The sequence below is a fragment of the Chamaea fasciata genome, unplaced genomic scaffold, assembly GCF_029207755.1.
Source record: "Chamaea fasciata isolate MVZ Bird 193981 ecotype frontalis unplaced genomic scaffold, bChaFas1.0.hap1 SCAF_1, whole genome shotgun sequence".
Taxonomy (NCBI): domain Eukaryota; kingdom Metazoa; phylum Chordata; class Aves; order Passeriformes; family Sylviidae; genus Chamaea; species Chamaea fasciata.
The window spans coordinates 95,755,989-95,777,625 of NW_027094086.1; the positions used below are offsets into that span (position 1 = coordinate 95,755,989).

The following is a 21,637-nucleotide window of genomic DNA, read 5'->3' on the forward strand; positions in this document are numbered from 1 at the left end:
GTTTTTGCACTGAAACATCTTGACATTAGCTTCCACGTTTTTGCTTCTAGTGATCAGGTCAATTCTAGAAGAGATGGCAGAATTAGTTCCCGTATGGGTTTCTTTCCCTCCTGTCACAGTATGTGCTACAAAATAATTCTGTTCTCTTTTCAGATTCATCTGCATGTGTACATGTGATTTTTCTAACCATTCTTTTTCTTGCCTGCTCCTTTCTCTTTTGCTTCTAAGATTTTATTTGTTGGTTTATTGATTTGCTTGCATACATTTACTTGGTATTTTGATGTCTGTTTAGTAGAAAGTTAGTGCATTAGGTCACAATAGTTAAAATTCCTAAGTCCCTATTAATTCATAACATCAATCCCCAGTAGCAAAATTGCTACTCCTTGTATTTCTTCATTTCAAGAATGATTCTGAGGCAGTGCTTGAAAAATATTTTTAAAAATCTGTCTTTTTACTGACCTATATAGGATTTGCTTATTCAAGTGGGTAGTAACACAGATTTCTGAATAAAATTAAGGTATAAATTGAGGATTTGTGCGGGATTATAATATACTTCTGTAGCCTACTCCACTGGTAATTTTTGAGTTAAATTTGGCTTAAAATTAGATGTTCTTATTCTATTAGTTATTATCACAGAGTTGTTGTTTTTATGACATAAATTTTGTCTCTTTTTAAGGTATTATGGCAGGTTCAAACAGGTCTGGAGATCTAAAGGATGCTCAGAAATCTATTCCTACTGGAACAATTTTGGCTATTTCAACTACATCTTTTATTTGTATCCTTTATAATGTGACTTTTTTTCTTGTCTACATTTTGTAAATTCTCCAGGTATAACTGGTTTTTCACTGGAAAGTCATTAGAGTTCCCTGAGTATAAAATAAATGAAATCTAAACTGAAAAGAAAAATTTATATTTGTCTAAAATATAAAAAATATTATTTATAATATAAATAAAATGTATTTATTAGATATAAATTAAATAAATTTATATAAATATAAATATTTGTAGACTATCAGTATTTATAAATATTATTAAAAACATCTTTTTTATTAAAAATATATATATTCTATTAGTGCTTCAATTCCAAGATATAATTGATGCTTTAAGTCAAGTGATCCAAATGTTTTTAGCATTAGGTTTCAGTTGGCAGATTGTTGTCATACTGAGTAGAACCAGATCTTAAACCAAACAACCAGCAAGAGAAGTTGTCGGTCCTTCAAAACCTAGAGTACACAAGTGCTTGCTGAAATACCTGTTCCGTTGCATGGTATATGAACTGGCTACTTCCAATACTTCACAAATCACTATGAATCAAATACAGTCATAAAGAACATAAACTAAAAAATCATGGCAGGGAAGAACTAAAAAAACAAATAAAAAGCAACCAGGAAATAATTCACACATACTTCACTGTCATGGACATCTTAATTTCATACCTTGGTGAAAAATGGTGGGGTTTCCTTTATGTGATGTTTTAGAGAATATTCTTCCTTCAGTCTCAGTAACAGATCTCTCCTGTATAGTGTTGTTTGGTGCCTGTATAGAAGGTGTAATATTAAGAGATAAGTAAGTCATATTCAACTCCTAATATTACGTAATCACAGATTATATTAATAGGACTTATTAGTGGCTCTTCTGTGAAATGTCTATGTGGTATATATTTTTTTGCTTAGTTTAAAACTAGGGGAAAAGCTTGTCTGTTAAACTGAGATGGCTGCAAAAAGTGATCAGGTTATTAGACTGTATGCCTTCAAGAAGCAGAGGCAGAATCTAAGATAAATGTTTGAATTTGAACCAGCGTAATAAAATGTTCTTGATGAGGAAAGTCATAATTAGTATTTGCAAAGCTGATGGATGGGGATAAGGGGATATCCGTTTGGGGGAAATTATAGGCTTTTGAGGAACAAATTTAAAAATTTGAGGGTTATATAACAAGGGTAGTTTATAAGACTGCAGTGAACTATCAGACCTATGATTTCCACTTGACATATTTTTTGTTTTAAAATCTCAGTAGTACATTAGGAGTCATGCTGATTTTCAACTACGTAATTACTTGACGAATTTAAGGCATAATAGGAAGAATAAGGTGAATAAATGTGATGGACATGAGTATGAAGAGAATCTCCAGATTTTGATCAATTTCTCCATTAGGAGAAGTTGGTTAATATGGAACTGTTGTCAGGTTTCACAGTTGTTTTCTTGATGGTGTCTGGTTTTCTTTTCTGAGGTTCATGTTTGCTTATGGTGGTAAAACAGTGTCATTGGGGTACTGTTTAAAAGGTGGTGAAATTGATGCTGAGACTTGAAGGAAAACTGTAAGTTAAAAGCTGGATTCTAATCAAACTAATACAAGAAGCAGCAGAGGATCCACGAAAGGCTTTTGACACTGTTTCTCACAGCATCCTCATAGGCAAAGTCAAGAACTGTGGACAGTGAGGTGGATTGAGAAGTGGCTGACTGGCAAGTCCCAGAGGGTGATGATCAGTGGCAGAGTCTAGTTGGACGCCTGTAACTAGTGGTGTCCCTCAGGGTTCTGTATTGGACCAGTGGTATGTGCTTATTGGCCAAGAAGACTGTAATCCTGGTTTGAGTTAGGAGAAAGAGCATTGCCAGCAGTCGAGGGACAGGATTCTGCCCCTCTATTCAGCCCTGGTGAGGCCGCATTTGGACTGCTGTGCATGTTTCTGGGCTCCTCAGTAAATGAGAGACATGGAGCCTCTGAAGGTCCAGTGGAAGTCTATGAAGATGATAAAGGGATTGGAGCATCCCTCTTAGGACAAAAGGCTGAGGGAACTGGGCCTGTTCAGCCTTAAGAAGAGATGACTGAGAGGGAACCTTGTCAATGTATTTAAGTAACTAAAGTAGGGGTGCCAAGAAGTTGGACCTGGGCTCTTGTCAGTGGTGCCAGCCAACAGGACAAGAAGCAGTGGGCAGAAACTGATGCACAGGAAGTTCCACATGAATATGAAGAAGTTGTTTACTGTGCAAGTCAACAGATTGCTGAGAGTGGTGGTGGAGTCTCCCTCACTGGAAATATTTAAGACTGGACACAGTCTGGACACAGTCCTGTGCAATGTACTCTGGCATGAGACTGCTTGAACAGGGAGGTTGGATCAGATGACCCACTGTGGTTCCTTCCAACCTTACTCGTGGGTGAGGGAATTTTGTAAGCTGTTAGCTCTTTAGAGGAGGTTGCATTGTGGCAAGAGCCTTGAATCCATGGACTTTCATTTACATTCCTGCCAGTTCTTATTTGGCTGAAATCCAGCAGAAGAGTGAAGTGCATGGATTTCTAGTCTGGTCTGGTCTAAAAACTGGGTTTTGAGGCTTTTTCATTATGATTGTCATATCTGCAGTGGGAAAAAGTAGGTTGAACATTTTTCTGTTTATTGTATCTATTGAAATTATTCCTATCCTGTGTTCAGTTAAAAAATAGGCATTAGAATTTGAACTAAGAATAAGTATACAGTTATGGAAATCTTGTTATAGCAGCACAATATGGATTTTATCCTATAATTTTGAGGAGTGTGAATTATCTTTTTTTTCCCATCTGCTGAAAATAGTATGTAGTCTTGCATTCAAACTTGGGCATAAGGAAGAATTTGAACGCTGGCCTATTATATTCACTTCATTGGTGTGTTGCTTGACCCTATTTTAAAAGCAAGTCTGAAAAGACAAGCAGCACTTATTTTCCTTAGTTTTTGTCTTCTTTCACTTCTGTAGACTTTTCCTTTTATTAGGAAAAACCTGAACACATTGGGAAAAAATAATGGTGGTATCACAGTAGAGATAGCCTTAAAATTAATTTTGGCTGTTTACTAGCAACAGTAAGATTAACTACAAGAACCTTACCTAAATAATAAAAAAAGCAGAGTTAGTATTGGATGGGACACTTAGGACTGTAATGAGAGCACCTCTTCCTGACTTCTACCCGCTTGTTTGCTGTAGTAAATTTAAAATTGCATCAGGTTGCACAACAGGAAAAGATGTGGAAAACTCAAAATGGTTGTATCTAGTAATTTCTCTATTTACTTGTTGTATGTCAGTGTCACACTTTTAAAAGGAAAGGCTAATTCTTTTTGTGAATCTCCTGCTTATGTCCCAGGATATACTTGTATTATTAGTGGAACAGTTTTCTGCAAACTAGTTCCTAGCTGTCACGAGAATCTGTAAGATATACATGTACATACTCCTGCTATTGCTGTTAATTCAGAAAAGCTTGCCAAGATATCTGGTAATTGCACCACATCTGCTTAGAAGCAGCACTTAATGTGAAGTGATTATATCTTCTTTAAGACAGCACAATAAAGAGAGATTGCTTGGTTGGGAAGTCCTATAGTGCATGCTCTAACATAGTGTTTATTGTTAAAAAGTACTGTTATCCAGAAAGATTGAAATGTAGGTGTTAAAGCTATAGTAAAAGTTATTTTAAGCTTACTGACTCTTTTTTGGGGTTTTTTTTTAATTGTTTTTTGTTTCCCCTGTTCTTTCCTAAGGTTTGGAGAAGCAGTTAATGGAAATCTGGTGGTGGGTACACTGGCCTGGCCTTCTCCATGGGTTATTGTGATTGGTTCCTTCTTTTCAACATGTGGCGCTGGTCTTCAGAGTCTCACTGGTGCACCCCGGCTGTTGCAGGCCATTGCAAGAGATGGCATTGTACCTTTTATTCAAGTGAGATTTTTTGTGTTCTTGTTGTTATAGTACTTCCAATGTAGCTTCTATTTTGTAAAAAAAAAAACCAAAAAAAAACAAAACAAACAAAAAAAAGACTTAAAAGAAGCATTATTTCTGCTGTTCCTGTGGAGTGTGAAGAAAAGATTTGAAGCTTAGTTTTATTTGTGTAGAATAATAGATCAGGCTTTTGTAGCAAAAGATTTGAGCTTCAGTATTTTTGTGCAGTGCAATTTAATTATATTTGTTTTTACACATAAAAGTTAGTGATTCCAAAGTGAGAATATGGTATTCTATAAATGGAAATAAATGAACTAAGAAGCAACTAATAACTGAACTTTTAGACTCTAGGCTGTGTTTACTGCTTGTATTTGTGAACAGAGTTATTTAATCTCATTATGGAACTGCATGAAACTTCTCATGTTACAGGGATGAAATTCTAATTTTTATTCATTTTTGTAAGGTAAATGAAGTCAGCAAAGATATAACAATAGAATTCTATCCCATGACTCCAAACATGAAAATTTGTTCCCACATCTCTGCATTCTCTGTTTTGAGAAGAAATAAATCAGATTTTTCTCAAAGTAAGGGCACTGACAAACAGAAAATGATGAGAGAATTCTTTCTGGGCTGCTTCTGCAAAACTTAAAGACAGCTACACTTGAGTTAAAAATAAGTAAACAAAATTCCAAAAGATGATAGCATCTGGAGAGCAAAGCTGTGATCTCTTTGGTGAAGTTTGGAATTCGAAAGCTTACCTCAAGAATTGCAAGACTATCTGTATCTGTGACAGGAAATAAATACACTAACTATGCCATGGGGGTGGGACTGAATAGTGGTGGAGTTTGATTTGTCAATGGAAAGGGATTGTGATGCAGTAAATTTTAAGTTCTGGGTAGTATAGAGAAAGAAGCAAGAAAAATTTACATTTGCCTGTAGCAAAAATTTGGTAGAGAGAGGGTGATATTATGTTTACACGTCTGCAGAGTTAGACTTGAAAGGAATGAAGAATCAAAAGGAAAGATTTGTGGTTTGGGAAGTGAGTGATGCAGGATATTTAGAGGGATTTGACACTCAGGGATGCACTTGCTGTTTTGGAGTGATATGGCTGCTGCGTGGACAATCAAGGAAATGCAAGGAAATTATTATAGAAGCAAGAGTATGGCATATTTAAGGAAAAAACCCAAAAGGCTTGAAACATGAGTAGAAAAAAGGGGATTTTGTTATTATGGTAGGAAAATTGATGGAGGATAGGAAGCTAAAAGAAGACAGCATGGAGACTGAATGGGGACTTAATTTCTGTGGTTGAATGGAGGAATATGGGGAAGAAAAAATACCACTGGAACTTCAGGCAAAGCATTTTTCCATCTGTCACCAGTATAGCTGAATAGAATTCTCCACAAAGGAAATTACCACATGCAAAATGGTTTTTGGTAGGGCTCTATGCAGGATCATAGTCTTATCGAAGTTCTCTTTAAGGATCAATATTATGTTAACAAGTACTGAATTGACACCTAATTTCTATGTTACAAAATATACTGGCCTAAACGATATTATCTTTTTACTAGGCATAAATTTCTATGCATATAGTTTTTAATTTTCCTAAGATTATTTTGACAACAGCTGCCATAGGAGTTTAATGTTACATAGTAAATGCTTACTTTAGTAAGCATACTTCATATTGGAAATATGTGGTTTGCAATTTTAGTTTTGGCTTTTCGTAGTATAGATTGCATCATTTTCCTTTGTAACTAATAACTACTTTTACTTCCAGTTAGTACTAAATAAGTTAGTTCATGATTTGCACCAGGGTTTATTATTGTATACAGCTTTCCCTAATCTTACTGTAAACTTGAATTGAACTAGATATTTGGTCATGGAAAAGCAAATGGAGAACCAACTTGGGCTCTGCTCCTCACTGCTGGCATTTGTGAAATAGGAATTTTGATAGCCTCATTGGACAGTGTAGCACCAATTCTTTCAATGTAAGTATGAGTGTGGTGTTTTGTGTTCTTAAGATAAAGTATTTTCTTTTTAAATTAATTAGTTAATTATTTTTCTTTTTGAAATAATGCATGTTAGGCTTTGTTTTCTTAGCAAATTATATTCCTATTTGATCCTGGAGATAATATGATACAACAATATGTTTTGGTTGAACTGATTTCTAGGCACAAAAAAGTTTTTCCATGACAGAGATCTGGAATGCTAATAAAAATATGTTCAACGTTTAAAAACTTGGATTTCAAAATAACAATTACTGCTATTTTAGGTCAAGTGCATCTAAAAGAGACTGACAAAATTCAATATTTTAGAATATGAATAGAATTTTATTTTATTGCCTTTGTCCAGAACGTGATACCATCTGAGTTACTATAGAAAGAGAAGAAAATCGGCTCTGTCCCAGCCAGAAATGATACACCATTATTGTCAGTTATTTGCCATGTTTGTCTCCAGAATACATGTTTGTAGTAGTTTGAAGGCAAAACAAATGAGAGGCTCCAAGTCAGAGATACAATTTAATAGGAAAAAAAAAAGGAAAGAAAGTAAACTAGAATAGATACAATAATACAAAAGACCACTGACAGAGTCAGAATACAACCTGAGCGTAGTGATGGAAGCAGTCCAGATGAGGTGGTCTTCCTGAAGCAGTGATCCCATAGAAAGGTCTGGTAGCTCGGGTCCTCTGGGAATCCAGTGGGTAAGCGCCCCTCTGGTGTTCAGAATCTCAGCTTATATCCAGGCTTGAATGCTTGGTTCCTCCCTCTGGGCAGAGCATCTCACAATGGGATGGTGAGTCATGTGATAAGGCCTGATGGGCCCATTAACAGGAGGTAGTCCAGGAGGGGGTTATCTGTGAGCTGTGTAGCAAAGGTGCTGATGGGCCCATTAACAGAAGATAAGCCAGAGTGGAGGAGGCAGGGAACACTGCCTCACCTGGTTTCAACAGTTCATGAAGATGGTGATAGAATATACTTCAACCCAGGACAATGTTTGAGACTCTATATTATGGTAACACCATATTTTGAGGCCAAATATTCTGTAAGTAATCGTTATGTATGTCTTGTGTTCTTTTGGCCACCGTGAACACAGTGTACAGCAAAGTGGACACCTTCCTTCCCTTTTTTGGATTGTGTTTACATTTTAATGCACATCTGTCTAGTACATTTCTCATTAGAAAATGCTCTTCCTTTCTTAACAGGTTTTTCCTTATGTGCTATATGTTTGTAAATCTGGCTTGTGCAGTTCAGACACTTTTGCGAACTCCGAACTGGAGACCTCGTTTCAAGTATTACCACTGGTAGGGAACAGTTCTACACTCAGATAAGTTGAAATTAACTATACCGTGCTAAATTGTTGATTTTATTGCAATAATAAAACAAAATTTCCTTTACTGACTTAAATGAGTTATGATTCATGCCCTCAATAAGACCATAATTTGTTTTCATGTGTTTAGAATAACACCATAGTAATAAAGTGATCATGAAAACATGTGGCTATTATAGATAGTTTGGAAAGGGATTACAGGATGACATTTTGTTCTGATCACAACCCAAGTGATCTTCTGTGTGAAAATGAGGATGACAAACCGTAAAATCTGCCTTGTATGTATGCTTCAGGAGAGCTGGTATAAGTGTTCAGGAAGGTTAGGACAGTTTTCATTTTGGTTATGCAAAAAATACACAAACCCAAAACTTCTACAGAAAAAAATCTCATTCAGTATACGTCAGTTTGCTCATTGATGATGTGATGACTAGTTTCAAAATATGCTTTGGACATTGCATTTGATAACTGAAGTCAATCCTTTAAAAAGTGAGTAAAGATCAATAATACAAAATGTGAAAGTGTGGAGGTTTTATTTAGTCTTTTTTAATGGGTTAGGAGTTTAAACATTTCAAACTAAGATTGGGAAACCTCTTGATTTTTTTAAACTATATGTGAAAAGTACATAATTTAATTAAAAATAATTCTATTGAGAAATTTTAATGCTGAAATAACCTTAAATACTAGAGCATTTAATAGATCAGCTGACATGATTCAAGGATGTTAGAGTTACTAATGATTTTTGCTTTTAAAGAATTGAGTGAAAATTAAATGTTGCAGTTTTAGCTTTGAAAAAATTTGTTGAATCTGCTCAGTAGTTGCATACTAGTTTGACACCTAACCCTCCAAATACATACATTTGGCAACAATTCCTTTTTATATTTTTCTCAGAGACATCAGTGAGTCAGCTGACACACTATGTGACTACTTCTAGCCAAAGCAGGTGTTGGAACGTTTAGCTGAAATTGAGATGGCATTTTATTTTCTGAGTGAAAGTAGTCTTAGATTAATTCAGGTGTAAAAGACCAACTACTGTTCTTTTACACAAACTACAAGACCAATGTCTTCAGAACTGGTAGAAAGCATTTCCTTAGTTTAAAATTGAACTCAGTGTACTAAAGTACCAAACTAAAGGTACCAAACCAAAGTTGACCATATTGATGCCCTGCCAATGTAGCCAAAGTTAGCTCTAATTTGGAAATCGGGTGAAAATGAATTTGGGAGGTTGTATATGACTAAAAGTATACACAAAACTGTCCATTCTGAGGTAATTTACATCTATTTTTGATAGGTGTGGGTAAACCAGGCAGATAGAGTTAAGTTTGAAAATGCTTTTGTAATTTTTTCAGCTTACAGTTATTCTTTCTTTGTAACCTTTAAAAGATTGTTTTCTGTATTCTGTTGACTTGTGTTATTGGCCAAGAGACAGTCCAGAACAGAAATAAAGAATAGAATTGACGAGTCAAACTGAATTTAAACTAATCACCTATTTTTGCTGGAAGTAACAAAGTTGTTTATTACTGTTTGAATTTTTTTTGCTTAAATTCAAATCAACAGTAATAAGTGATAGTGTGTTTTGAAACTGACCTTACTTGGAGGTACTGAAGTTTCAACACTGACTAATGTAGTAAATCTATTGTTATATCTAATTTAGATGTATTATATATGTTGCACAAAGATTCTGAATGCAATTTTTTCATATAAGCTAAAATTAGGACAATGTATTTTTTATTTTATAGTAGCTAAAAATAGCCTTTGAAGGAGAAACGCCTTTCTGGAAGTTAAATAAGACATTAACTCTATAGAACATTTGCATGCCTATTTAAAACATGGAAAAAAATGGTTTCTTTTAGGACTCTTTCATTCCTGGGGATGAGTTTATGTCTTGCCTTGATGTTCATTTGCTCTTGGTACTATGCTTTGATTGCCATGCTAATCGCAGGATGTATATACAAATACATAGAATATAGAGGGTAAGACCGTATATCTTATTTATTCTATATTTAATATCTTTACCATTAAGCAAAAAGCTCTTTTGTATAAAATAGATACAACTGAAGTAATAAAGTTCAGAGTATTCTTTGAAACAAGGTAAGATCCAACCTCTGTTAAGGGTTGTAAGTTTTCAGATTTGAATTTCTCTGGAAGATCTGTTACAAACTTTTCAAGAGCAAGAACTGACAGAAATAAGAATCAGTACGTCTGGGAAACTCTCATTGGAGCTGAGATGATGGTGTAAACTTTTGTACTTCAGGAACATGACCTCTCAATATCAAGCAGCAGTTATTACAGAATTGTAAATTATTATTACCCTGTGCAGAAGCTCAAACTCTACTTTTTTGTGTATGTGGACCCAATTGCTTTCTAGAATTAATCTTTGAATTGCAACATACATTGCACTATATACATTTGTCAATAGATAATCGTACCTGTAGGACATACTGGACAACTATGAGTCGTAAAGAGCATGCTGTGTTCATAAAAAATTCCAAAAAATAAAACTAGCAAACAACAGAAAAAAAAAATTCCAAAAAACCCCTAAACAACAAATACAAACACTGCAGGTAATTATTATCAGTAAATGTGCATGCTATCCCTTTCTAAGGAAAGATAACCTATGCTGAAAGAAAACAGTAAGATTTTGGAGCAGAAAATTGAAGCTACGCCACTTATTTGGATGAGTGATTAAGCACAGGTCTTAAGTGGATCTGTTGGTAGAAACTGTTCCACCCTGTGGATTCTCCATCTTTTAATATCTCCATTTTCAGATTAGATGCTTTCCTGGATTATAACATCTCCATTTACTGGGCTAATGATAAGGAAATTATTTTCCCGATTTTAGTGAGGAAGTCAGATCAGATCAGTTCTGCGTGCGTGTATATATATATATATATATAGGTGTTTACATAAAATTATGCATAATTCCAAATTCATATATAAATTCTCCAAGGACATTTACATTGTTGAAGGAGATGCTTTTCTAGAGGCAGCAAAGTTCAGAGAAAATTCATGAGTGAAAATCAGAGGGAGGGAGGTGGGCAAGGGAGGTGGACCCCTTGCCATTATAGAATCCATTCTCCTGACCTCTTTCAACCATCCATTTTCTAATACTAGAATTAAAAGGACTAGAAAATGTAGGGAGACTGAAAATGGTCAGCAGAATGGGTGGAGCTTTAGGCTTTCTGGGAGAGAAGCTGGGAAGGAAAGAAGGTTTAGAAGCCTATAGTGGTAATGTTGAGGGCAAGACAGGTTATACTAATCCACGTGAAGTCAAGTTTCACTTGCTGATTTTGCTACTTTAAAGTAATTAATTTTAAGAATCCTTCACTTATTCATTCTAGTGCTAAAAATCAGCTTAAGTAGGTCTCACCATTACAAAAATTGTACTGAAGTATGAATAAACTAGACCATAGTAAATATTTATAAATACAGAAAAAATTACCTTGAAAGTGTCTGGAACTGCTTCACCTTGGTTAGTCTTCACTCTTGATTTAAGTCTACAAGACAAGGTTTTTTCATGCATTCATGCAAAAAAAGAGTGATCATTTTTTTCATCCATTATTCCCCACATGAGAAAAAATACTTGATTTGTATAAATAAATGGGACCCTGTTAAATTAAATCTCTTTTGTATCCTGAAGAGCGGAAAAAGAATGGGGCGATGGAATCCGAGGACTGTCCCTGAATGCAGCTCGCTATGCTTTGCTTCGTGTTGAAGATGGTCCTCCTCACACCAAGAACTGGAGGTAGTAGAGTCCTAAGTTTTTCAGGGTCACTTAATTCTTGAAATATGCAAATATATTTGGAATGCTGCTGGTAAAGCAGTGAAGTAAACATAAAATGAAATTCACTTGGTCTTGTGAAATTCACAACTTGGGCATGGCAATGATGTCATTGCAATACTAATATTTACTGAAATGGAATGTGATTTGTGGTCAGCATCTAATCAACTTTGCTAGAAGTATGGGCAAACTAACTTGAACTTAAATCCATATGGTGTTGACATGGTTTTTGAAAGTGTAGAAGATTTGTAGTGTTTGATTATTTATAGACTTTTCAGATTCAAAGTAACAGTTATCATTGAGTCTCACTGTCTCTATTGAAGAAACACTGCAATTCCATAAGTACAATATTTTATTTTTTGCTTTTGTGTATGTTCCCTCTGAAATACGTTGTACAAATCTACAGAGGACTCTTTATTTGTTTAAATTAATTTTTGTGGTATTCTTTTTTATATAGCTTCATTCAATAGTAGCACTTTCTAAATTGCTTAGATGCCATTTAAACAAAATCTCACATTTTACTGTAATGGAGTTAGGTGTCTACTGCTATTTTTTTTACTTGTAAAAATTAATTTTCCTCAAATCCAACATTACTTAACATTTAAAAATTAAGGACGTTTGCACATTGTCACTTCTGATTAATGTAATGTGATACTTTAATTCTAGTCACTGCTCAGTGATATTATCCTGGGGTGCATGCACATGCAGTGTTCTGTTAACCTTCAGTATAATGGCATTATTTTACCCTTTTTCCTGGGACTGATGAACTTGGCATCTCAAGAGACACCAATGTAATGTAGTGTTTACGATCCTGTCAAATATTTGACTGCTTCAGTTCCAAATAATGTATCTTTCTATTGTGTCAATGTAATTCCTAGAACTGAAGCATCTTGTTACATCTTAAACTGTGCTAGTTTTGAGGTAGGAAGTATGATCCAAATTGTCATCAGTCTTTTGAATTTGTAGCAATGACAGGAAAACTATAAAATGTTGATTTGGAAAAAGTAAGTAGATTGAATATTGATTAAAGGAAATAGAGTGTATCCTCGTCTATTATGCAGTTGAAACTGAACTTTGGATACTCTCGGTTTATGATTAACGGATATGGACCTTACACAGGTAAAGGGATGGGTCGTTAAGAACATCATGAAAATCCAGAAGGATAACTGCAAGTTCAGTACCTGATAGGTATATTCAGAGCAGTGATACAAGACTGGGAAGCTGCTCTAGTAAAAAGAACCTGTGGTTCCCCATAGACAGTAATCCAGCGGTGTGTCTTGGCAATGGCATGCTGGACAGTATTGAAAGGAGGATAGATAGTACATTGAGAAGTAAATATATTGGGAAATATTTCTTTTTGTTTAGCACTCATTAGAATACATTTAGAATATTTCTTCCATGTGTATGTACCGTGATGTAGGAATGACAAACTTGAATGGATATGACCGTAGATGATGGTTGGAGCACAGGAGCATCCCTCCTCTGGGGTGAGGCTGAGGGGAGCTATGCTTATTCAGCTTGGAGGAGGCTGAAGAGAACCCTAAAAGCTATTGTAACTAACTTATGAACATGGAAAAACTAAAAGAAGGATACTAAGAAGATGGAGTAATATTTCTTATGGCGCATTAGGATAGGAGAATAAGAGAACATGATAAAATAATTAAGCATTGAAGAGGTGACCCAGAGGTCTCTTTCTAGAAGTTTTCCAAATGCAACTGAATGGAGCAGTAAACAATGTGATGTGCATTCAGTGTTTAGCCATTTCAAGCAGCAGGTTGCACCAGATGACATTGGAAGAGTGATTTTATAATCTTCTAGGTAAAATTGGTATTTAAGGGAACTTTTCAAAATGACATTGTGATGGATTATGTATTCTGTACATCAGCTGTTGTTGCTATTGCAAATTATGACTTACCTACTTAGGAGTTGGGTGTTTTCCATTGAATTAAGCAATTAATCTGCATTTTATTAATTGTTAATTTTAGTTTTTCAGTTCTTCCTAATGAATGAATATGTGTGTGCACTAAACATTTTTTTTTCCTTTTTTGGCAGACCTCAACTTTTGGTCTTATTAAACTTGGATAATGAGCAGTTAGTGAAACACCCTAGATTGCTTTCTTTTACCTCTCAGTTGAAGGCTGGTAAAGGACTGACTATTGTGGGTTCTGTGCTTCAGGGAATCTACTTAGATAAATGTATGGAAACTCAGAAAGCTGAAGAGGTACGTAAAAGAGAGCTTGCAAATACTTGTCATTTACATTAGTATTTAAATGTTGAATGTGGATCTGGATAACTCATACATTGAATGAAAACAGACTGTTGTAAAATATTGGATAAAACATCTATTTTTGCTTTCAGTACAATCAGTGGTTATATAAAAAGAATGGATTTGTGTATGTAGCAAAATGTTTTATAAAATTTTCTAATAGGATAAGACAATACTGATACTTCCTAGCTTTTTCTTTAATATTGAGAGCCCTGGGCTTACAATCAAATTACATTAAAAAAAAATTTAACCTGCCAAAACAAGACAAAAAACCCCCACAAAAAAACCCAAGCCCCCCCACACAACACTCCCCCCCCAAAAAAAAAACACAAAACCCCCTCCCCCACAAAACAAACACCAAGTTTTAACAAATTATCTCGTAAAGAAAATGGCATATATTTAACAAAAAAATTGATATATGACTAACAAATGCTAATATTTGGCATATTAGCATCCTCATGATATGATTTTCTACATCCTTCTAGAAATACATAGCAGAATTAGGAGTAGTCTTTGCTGGAAAACGGTGAGCAGGATCCTTCTTAAGATGCTTTATTTTATTTTTCTATTTATACCATATCTCTAGAGACAGTAAGATAGGTACGAAAATAATAGTAAGTTGTCTTATAATTTAAAATGATCTCCAGCTATGCTTATGAACACAAGTGAATTTAATTTCAATATTTCTTTAATAATAATACTTGCATTTACTTGCCTATGCAAACTCTCCTACTCCTATCTTTATAGGGTGAGGAAACGTTTGGAGAAAGTATCATGTTTCCTGTATTTTATTGAAATGTCCAAAAGTAGGTTTTGATTACTGTTATATCTTCCATATTGGTCAATTTCTGCAGTGTTGTTCAAAAGAGTACCAGTTGATATGTCTACTATTTTGATCCAAGTAGTCTTCAAAGCTGTGTAAAAAGCTGTGATTTTTTCAGACCTCTTATCTCTTAAATAGATAAGCATTTAAAATCTTGAAATGGACTAGCTAACATAGCTAACTGCCCATTTCATCACTGTTTTCTTTTTTCTTCCTCTTGGTATTCAGGCTTATCCATAGTGGTTTTTAAAATAACAAAGTATAAAGATAGATGGCTTATTTGATATCACATGAAAAGGTTCCAAGATACCAATGACCTTGAAAACAAGTTGAAAAGTCTAGCCATGCTTTATTGTGAAAGTAGTTGTTGCTAAGCTGTTGCTATCAACATGTATGAGCAGAAATCAAGATGAAGAGTACAACATCAGGCTTATGAAATAAAACAGAAAAAATCCTTTAAACTGAAACTGTTTACCCATGAGAATTTGAAATATTATTTGTAGATGGCCTAACTGAGCTGTTTTTCTGAGAGATGGAAAATGGATGAGTTAAAGGGAGGCCTAATCAATGGGTTCTCTAGAAAGTCAGACCTGATGGTAAGATTCAGGAAACTATTGCTTTTAAAATGGAAATGAAGTTGAATTGTAAAAGTTTGAGCATCTGCAGGCATCATTGATTCTGGAAAATTTAAACTAGAAGCGTTTCTAGGAGACCTGTAGGAAATAAAGATTTCTTCTGTCTGTCTTTAAAAATCCCCATCTGTTTAAAATGATAAACCCTCAGTGTTGATGATTTGTATTTCCCTATGTGTAATTTTCCTATTGCAGAATGTTAAGGCCTTGATGGGTGTAGAAAAGACTAAAGGATTTTGCCAGATTGTAGTTTCTCCTAACTTCAGAGATGGAATATCCTATTTGATTCAGTCAGCTGGTCTAGGAGGGATGAAGCACAATACGGTCCTGATGGCTTGGCCACAGTCATGGAAGCAGACAGAAAATCGTTTCTCATGGAAAAATTTTGTTGGTATGTGTTTATTGACTTTCTCATTTGCATTTATAATTCGACTGTGTAACTAATGTATTTGCTGTGTGGAGAAAATGTGCTACTGAACATCTGGTGGAAAATTGAATATTTATCTGTATCTGATTTCCTCTGTAGTGGGTTTTCTCAGCCCTCTTCAACCACAGGCTTGCTTATTTTTCTTCTAAGCAGGTTGGTCACTAAAATCAGTGTCATGGTTTATAAATGCTACTCAGCAATTTAGTGCTCCCGCTGAGACTTTCCAAACAGCACCGCTGTTTGCTTGCCCCCTTTCCTCCTCCAGCACCCCTCTTGGGCTGGGTTAGAGAGAAAAATTGGAGGCAGAAATGGTAAAGATTGAGAGAAGAACAGTTTACTGGAAACAGCAATGAGATAACAAAATGAGCAGTAAGAGCAACAGTGTTAATAACAAAAAGTATACAAAAGAGAGTGATTCACATGCAAAAATGTCCACAATGGAGCTTGACCTAACCACAGCCATGCCAAACCCAACCAGTCCCTCTGGCTCAGAACTGGCGCTGCTCAGCCATTCCTTCTGGCTTTGAGCCGGCCCCATGTTTATTCAACCAGTAGAAACCCCTTCTCAGAAGAGACTCCCTTACCCCTGCCCCTGGCAATGACCTGAGTTGGTATAGAATAACCTCTGGGTCCTAGCCATGCCCCCTCCTGGCTGTTGCAAAAGTTAATCCTGTCCTGGCCAGAACCAAAACTTTATCCACCCTATATTCTATATCATTTATGTCATGCCCAGATCCTACACCTTCCAACTTATATATATATGTATATACACACAAACAAGTATCATTTCCACAGTCAATATCCATTCCTCCAAGATGTCTCTTGAGTTCATTTAGTCCATGACTGCGGGTTCTATTTAAGTGTCTTCCAGAGCAGGAGGGCTGGTTGCAAGCTGCATCAGGAGCTTAAAACTGGTGCATCTGTTGTAGTCCATACTTATTGTCCATGGTTAAGTCCACTTCTTGATCACAAGCCCATCAGTATGTTGCATCTCTTTCCTGACAGCCTAAGATATCATTGGTCCACTGAGTCAGAAATAATTCAGCCTATGTTGTCAATCCGCATCCATTTGAGGGACTTCATTCTTGGCTGCCCAACACACTCGTCTATTGTTGCAATGTACTTCAATAACCTGACTTTTGGGTATGTGTGCATCTACACAGCATGCTTTTACAGCCAGTTCTCTACCCAGGCAGAGGTCTTGCCACAATTCAGCAGCCCAGGTGGCTTTACCTCTGTGCTGCCAGTAGGTCTTTTTCCATAGTTCTAGCCATCCCCACAGAGCATTTGCTACCATCCATGAGTCAGTGTACAGCTAGATCATTGGCCATTTTTTTTTGTTCAGTGATACTTAAAGACAGCTGGATGGCATTCAGCTCTGCAGCCTGAATCTACCTTGTCTCTCAATAGCTTCTGTGACCACATAGGACTCCATACAGCAGCTTTCCATTTTCCATGTATCCCTACAATATGACAGGAACTATTAGTAAAGAGAGCTGTTCTTTTCTTTTTCAGGTAGCTGATTATACAGTAGGATATCCTCAGCATGTGTCACCTTTTCCTCCTCTGATGTTAGTACAAAATTTTCACCTTTAAGCTAGTTTGTGATTACTTCCAAGATCCCTGTGTAATCGAGTTTTCCTGTTTAAGCTTGCTGTGTGATCAGCATGACCCAGCTACTCTACATAATATCAGTGGCATGATGTGTGGAAGGGATTTTCCCTGTGAACATCTAGCCCTGCACTGGCAGTCAGGATGCCAGGAGGAGCTGTGCTTTGGTGCCAATCAAGCTGCTAGGGAAGCTTGAACCCCCTTTATAATATTCAGTTATGCCAGTAGCCCTTTTTCAGTAGGAGTGTACAGGCTTCAGATCCTTTGTATCCCAGATTCCTCAACCCCAGGAATCATTGTTGAGTCTCCCCAGGTACTGTTTGCCAGAAATTCCAGGAAGAACTAATTTCCCTAGCTGCAGTGTAGAGCCCATTTTTCACATCTTGTCCTGTCCTGACTGGCCAAGGGCTACTGCATGAACAGTCTTCTGTTTCATTTGTTCAAAAGCCTTTTGTTGTTCAGGACTGCACTTAAAATCATTCTCCTTCTGAGTCATATGATAGAGAGAACTTATGATTTGACTGTATTCTGGAACATGCATCTTCCAAAACCCCACACTGCCTAGGAAAGTCTGTGCTTCCTTCTTGCTGGTTGGTGAGGATACAGCTGCTGTTCTGTTGACCATATCCATGGCAATCTGATGATGTCCATCTTGTCATTTTATTCCTAAAATCTGGGTTTCCTGGACAGGTCTCTTGACCTTACTTCGCTTCATTGCAAAACTGGCCTCGAAGATGATTTGGGTTATCTTCTCCTCTTTCTCAAAAACTTCTGCTGTGTTGCCCCACAAGATGCTGTAATCTATGTATTCCAAGTGTTCTGGAGCCTCACCCTTTTCCAGTGCAGTCTTGCTTCTTACAGCAGCAACTCTGGTCCATACTGGCAGGACATGGGACAGCTCTCTAACTTGCTTGAGCTTTTCGAATCTGTCTGCAGTCTTGGACAGCCAAGGCACAGGTCATTGGGGGGAAAAAAAAGATGATCTTCATATTGTTAGAGGCAGATAGTTGCTTGAAGCATTGTTTGTTTTCCTTTCATTGACATCAATGCCAATGAATTAGCATACAATGATGGCGCATGCTGTACATATTTCTCCCATGTGGATTGTGTACAATAGACCTCATCTGGATCTACAGGGGACTGTTTGAATTTGAATCCCTATAGATTGCCTTCAGCACAGCTAATTCTCTTATGTGCTGGATACCTTTCTCCATGGTGTTCCACATGCTAGGGTGCAGTACTAGGTCATCTTTGAGAAAATACATTCACTTCATGCTTGACAGGAGTTGCCTCCAGAGGCTGAGAGGTTCTGTCTTCTTCCCAATCCCCTTGCCAATGCTGATATCCCAAGTCCGGGATTTCAGTTGCTTGGCTTCACTACCATCTAGTTTCATATAACAGGCAGCAATATCCCAGCATCAGAGCAGCTAAGTCACTAGGGGCTCACATGACTGGTGGCTGAAATTTTTTTTGCATATCTCATAGCTGACCTGGAGATAGAGATTGGGTGATTATCTCCAGCCCTGCTTGCTTTCCTTCCTCTTTATCCTTCACTAAGTGAATTGATTTTGTCTTTGATTTCTTTTTCTATATAAGGGCAACTGCTACTGGCACAGGTTGTTCCTCTGGTTCAGCTGTAGTTTGAGTGGCCACAGTGCCTGTCAGTCTGCTTTCCTCCTCTTCCTCCTGAGACTGCTGTCTATTATTGCAGAATGTCCAATAAATAGTAGCCAAGGCCCAATATGCTGTAAAACTTCACATCTCCCTGGAATTGTCACAGTGTATTTTGTGTCAAGTATTCTGTTATTTTACCATGATCCTGTAGTTGTTCAGGATTGAAGTTCCAAACCACTGGAGCAGACTAATCTTTCAAAAGCTGTCCCGTTTTCTCCTACTTTCCATGTCACTCATGACCATACACCCTTGGGACAGATCTCTGAATAACCTCTCTAGAAAACTCCTTCCCTCTAAATGTGGTATAGACTGAGAAGACGTGGCAGGCTTAACATCAAGAATATGATTTTCTTAACATCCAAATGGAATTCAGAATTCTCAGAGTGTAACAAGCTGAAGGGGGTGGAAAAGGCCAGGAAAAGGGGGTGAAAAGCTGGGAAAAATTAACCTCCCCCGTTCCCCCCGCAGAGTGTGGATTAGTAAACATGTAAAGGTAGTGCCCGAGGTAAGAGTAGGAGAGCAACAGTCAGTATACATCCCAAATGATTGTCATTGCCCTTGACATTATCACATCATAAACTGATATCCCTCAGTATGTTAGCAAAGAAATCCTGAGCCCTCTTCCTACTCTGAAATATATCATAAGAAGCACATACAGGAATATATACAGGATTAGGTACCACTCCCACATGAACAGACCAAGCAATATTGCGACCAGTTGCTCCATACCTAAAACAAAAAATGCCTAGATCAAATTTGTTTCCAACCTGCTCTGGGCAGTCTGTTACCTCAACACATTGTGCCTCACATCAGACACCAAATAAAGGTCGTTGTGGCTTAAGAATAGAATTCCCTAATTTAGTGTTCCCACTGACACACTCCAAATCATGCTGCTGCTCGCTCATTTTTCCTCTTCCCCTGTGTCTTATTTGGAGAGGGGAATTTGAGACATAAAAGGTAAAGATCACAGGTTAAGGACAATTTACTGGAAACAGCAACAATGTTAATAACAAAAGGTTTACAAAAGAGAGAATGAGGCATGTGCAAAAATCCTCACCATGAAGCTCCAGCTGATCACAGCCATGCCACCCCAACCTCTCCCTCTGCCTTGGAACTGCTGCCACCTAACCACTCCCTCCACCTCAGAGCCAGCACCGTGCTTACTCAACCAGAAGGAACCCCTTCTCTTTGGAAGACACTCGCCCCTCCTTTCAGCAATGGCATGAAGTAATGTAGGGTAATGTCTGGGTCCTAGCCACACTCCACTTTGCTATTGCAACGATTAACCTTGTCCCAACCTGAACTAAGAGACCCAGGATATTCCTCTTTTGCCAAGACACTGAAGATACTCCTCTTCTGCAGCAGAATCTGGGGGGTTAAACTTCTGAATTTAAAACAAAAGCAAAATCTTTGTATGAAAATGAGGAGTTCTTGATTAAATGTCTTGTTTTCCCTTGCAGATACTGTACGAGAAACAACTGCAGCTCAACAAGCGCTTTTGGTGGCTAAAAACATTGACTTATTTCCAACAAATCAAGAACGTTTTACTGAGGGAAATATAGATGTGTGGTGGATTGTTCATGATGGTGGTATGCTGATGTTGCTGCCTTTTCTCCTTCGACAGCACAAGGCAAGGACAACAGAAAATGGCTGGGATTTAATTTTCTAGCACTGAATGGTTCTAAGCATGTCTAATTAAATACTACTTCACCTTGTTCAAATTATGCATGGTAATAGCAATCACAGTGTTACAAACTGTTATAATGTATCTTTTTGGTAGGTTTGGAGAAAGTGTAAAATGCGTATCTTCACCGTTGCTCAAATGGATGATAATAGCATTCAAATGAAGAAGGATCTTCAGATGTTCTTATACCACCTTAGACTGAATGCTCAAGTGGAAGTTGTTGAAATGGTTTGTTACTACATATTTTTAAGTTGCAAATGGGACTAAACTTGGGAAAGCAGATTTAGCTTTTTTCAAATAAAGGGATATTAGCCCAAATATAGAAATTGAAAGATTGCAGTCCCACAAAGAACAAGAAGTTAAGCATCATTATCTTACCATGTTGCAATGCTAGTGTGGTGGTGAGTTTAATGGGTTTGTCAAGTAGAGTTTGAGGTGTTTTATGTGTTAATTCTCACTTTATTTATAAGGACTAGTCCATAGAGCTGGTTCATTCAGGAAGGAAAAAGCTTGAATTTTTAGCAAGCAGTGAAATGGAAGGCTGAATGTGCTTAATCTAATAATCTATGACATATGGTATGAGACAGGATGGACTTGTTTATGTCTCCATGTGTTGTATTTTAGTTTTAAGCCAATATGAGAATATATGCCAGAATTTCGTGCTAGTGTCTTCTGTTTATGAACATTTTTCACTGATGAAAGGATAATGTGTTTTCTGCCTAGCAGTTACAGTTTTGAAGAAAACAA

The 21,637-nt window shown here is 36.8% G+C and overlaps 1 protein-coding gene across 4 annotated transcripts in view; it reads left to right on the forward strand.

The window, feature by feature from the left end:
* The window catches only part of SLC12A7 (solute carrier family 12 member 7), a 66,691-nt gene that overhangs the window by 33,585 nt on the left and 11,469 nt on the right, over positions 1-21,637 (forward strand). For all 4 annotated transcript variants that reach the window (XR_010722141.1, XM_066190142.1, XM_066190150.1 and 1 more), the window contains exons 10-20: positions 677-775; positions 1,509-1,566; positions 4,497-4,671; positions 6,538-6,656; positions 7,871-7,969; positions 9,846-9,965; positions 11,633-11,737; positions 13,826-13,994; positions 15,690-15,885; positions 20,667-20,836; positions 20,987-21,118. Coding sequence is in view for 3 of the 4 variants with exons in the window: in XM_066190142.1 (XP_066046239.1) it covers positions 677-775; positions 1,509-1,566; positions 4,497-4,671; positions 6,538-6,656; positions 7,871-7,969; positions 9,846-9,965; positions 11,633-11,737; positions 13,826-13,994; positions 15,690-15,885; positions 20,667-20,836; positions 20,987-21,118 (1,442 nt within the window). In the remaining variant the exon portion in view is untranslated. The remainder of the gene's footprint in view (positions 1-676; positions 776-1,508; positions 1,567-4,496; positions 4,672-6,537; positions 6,657-7,870; positions 7,970-9,845; positions 9,966-11,632; positions 11,738-13,825; positions 13,995-15,689; positions 15,886-20,666; positions 20,837-20,986; positions 21,119-21,637) is intronic.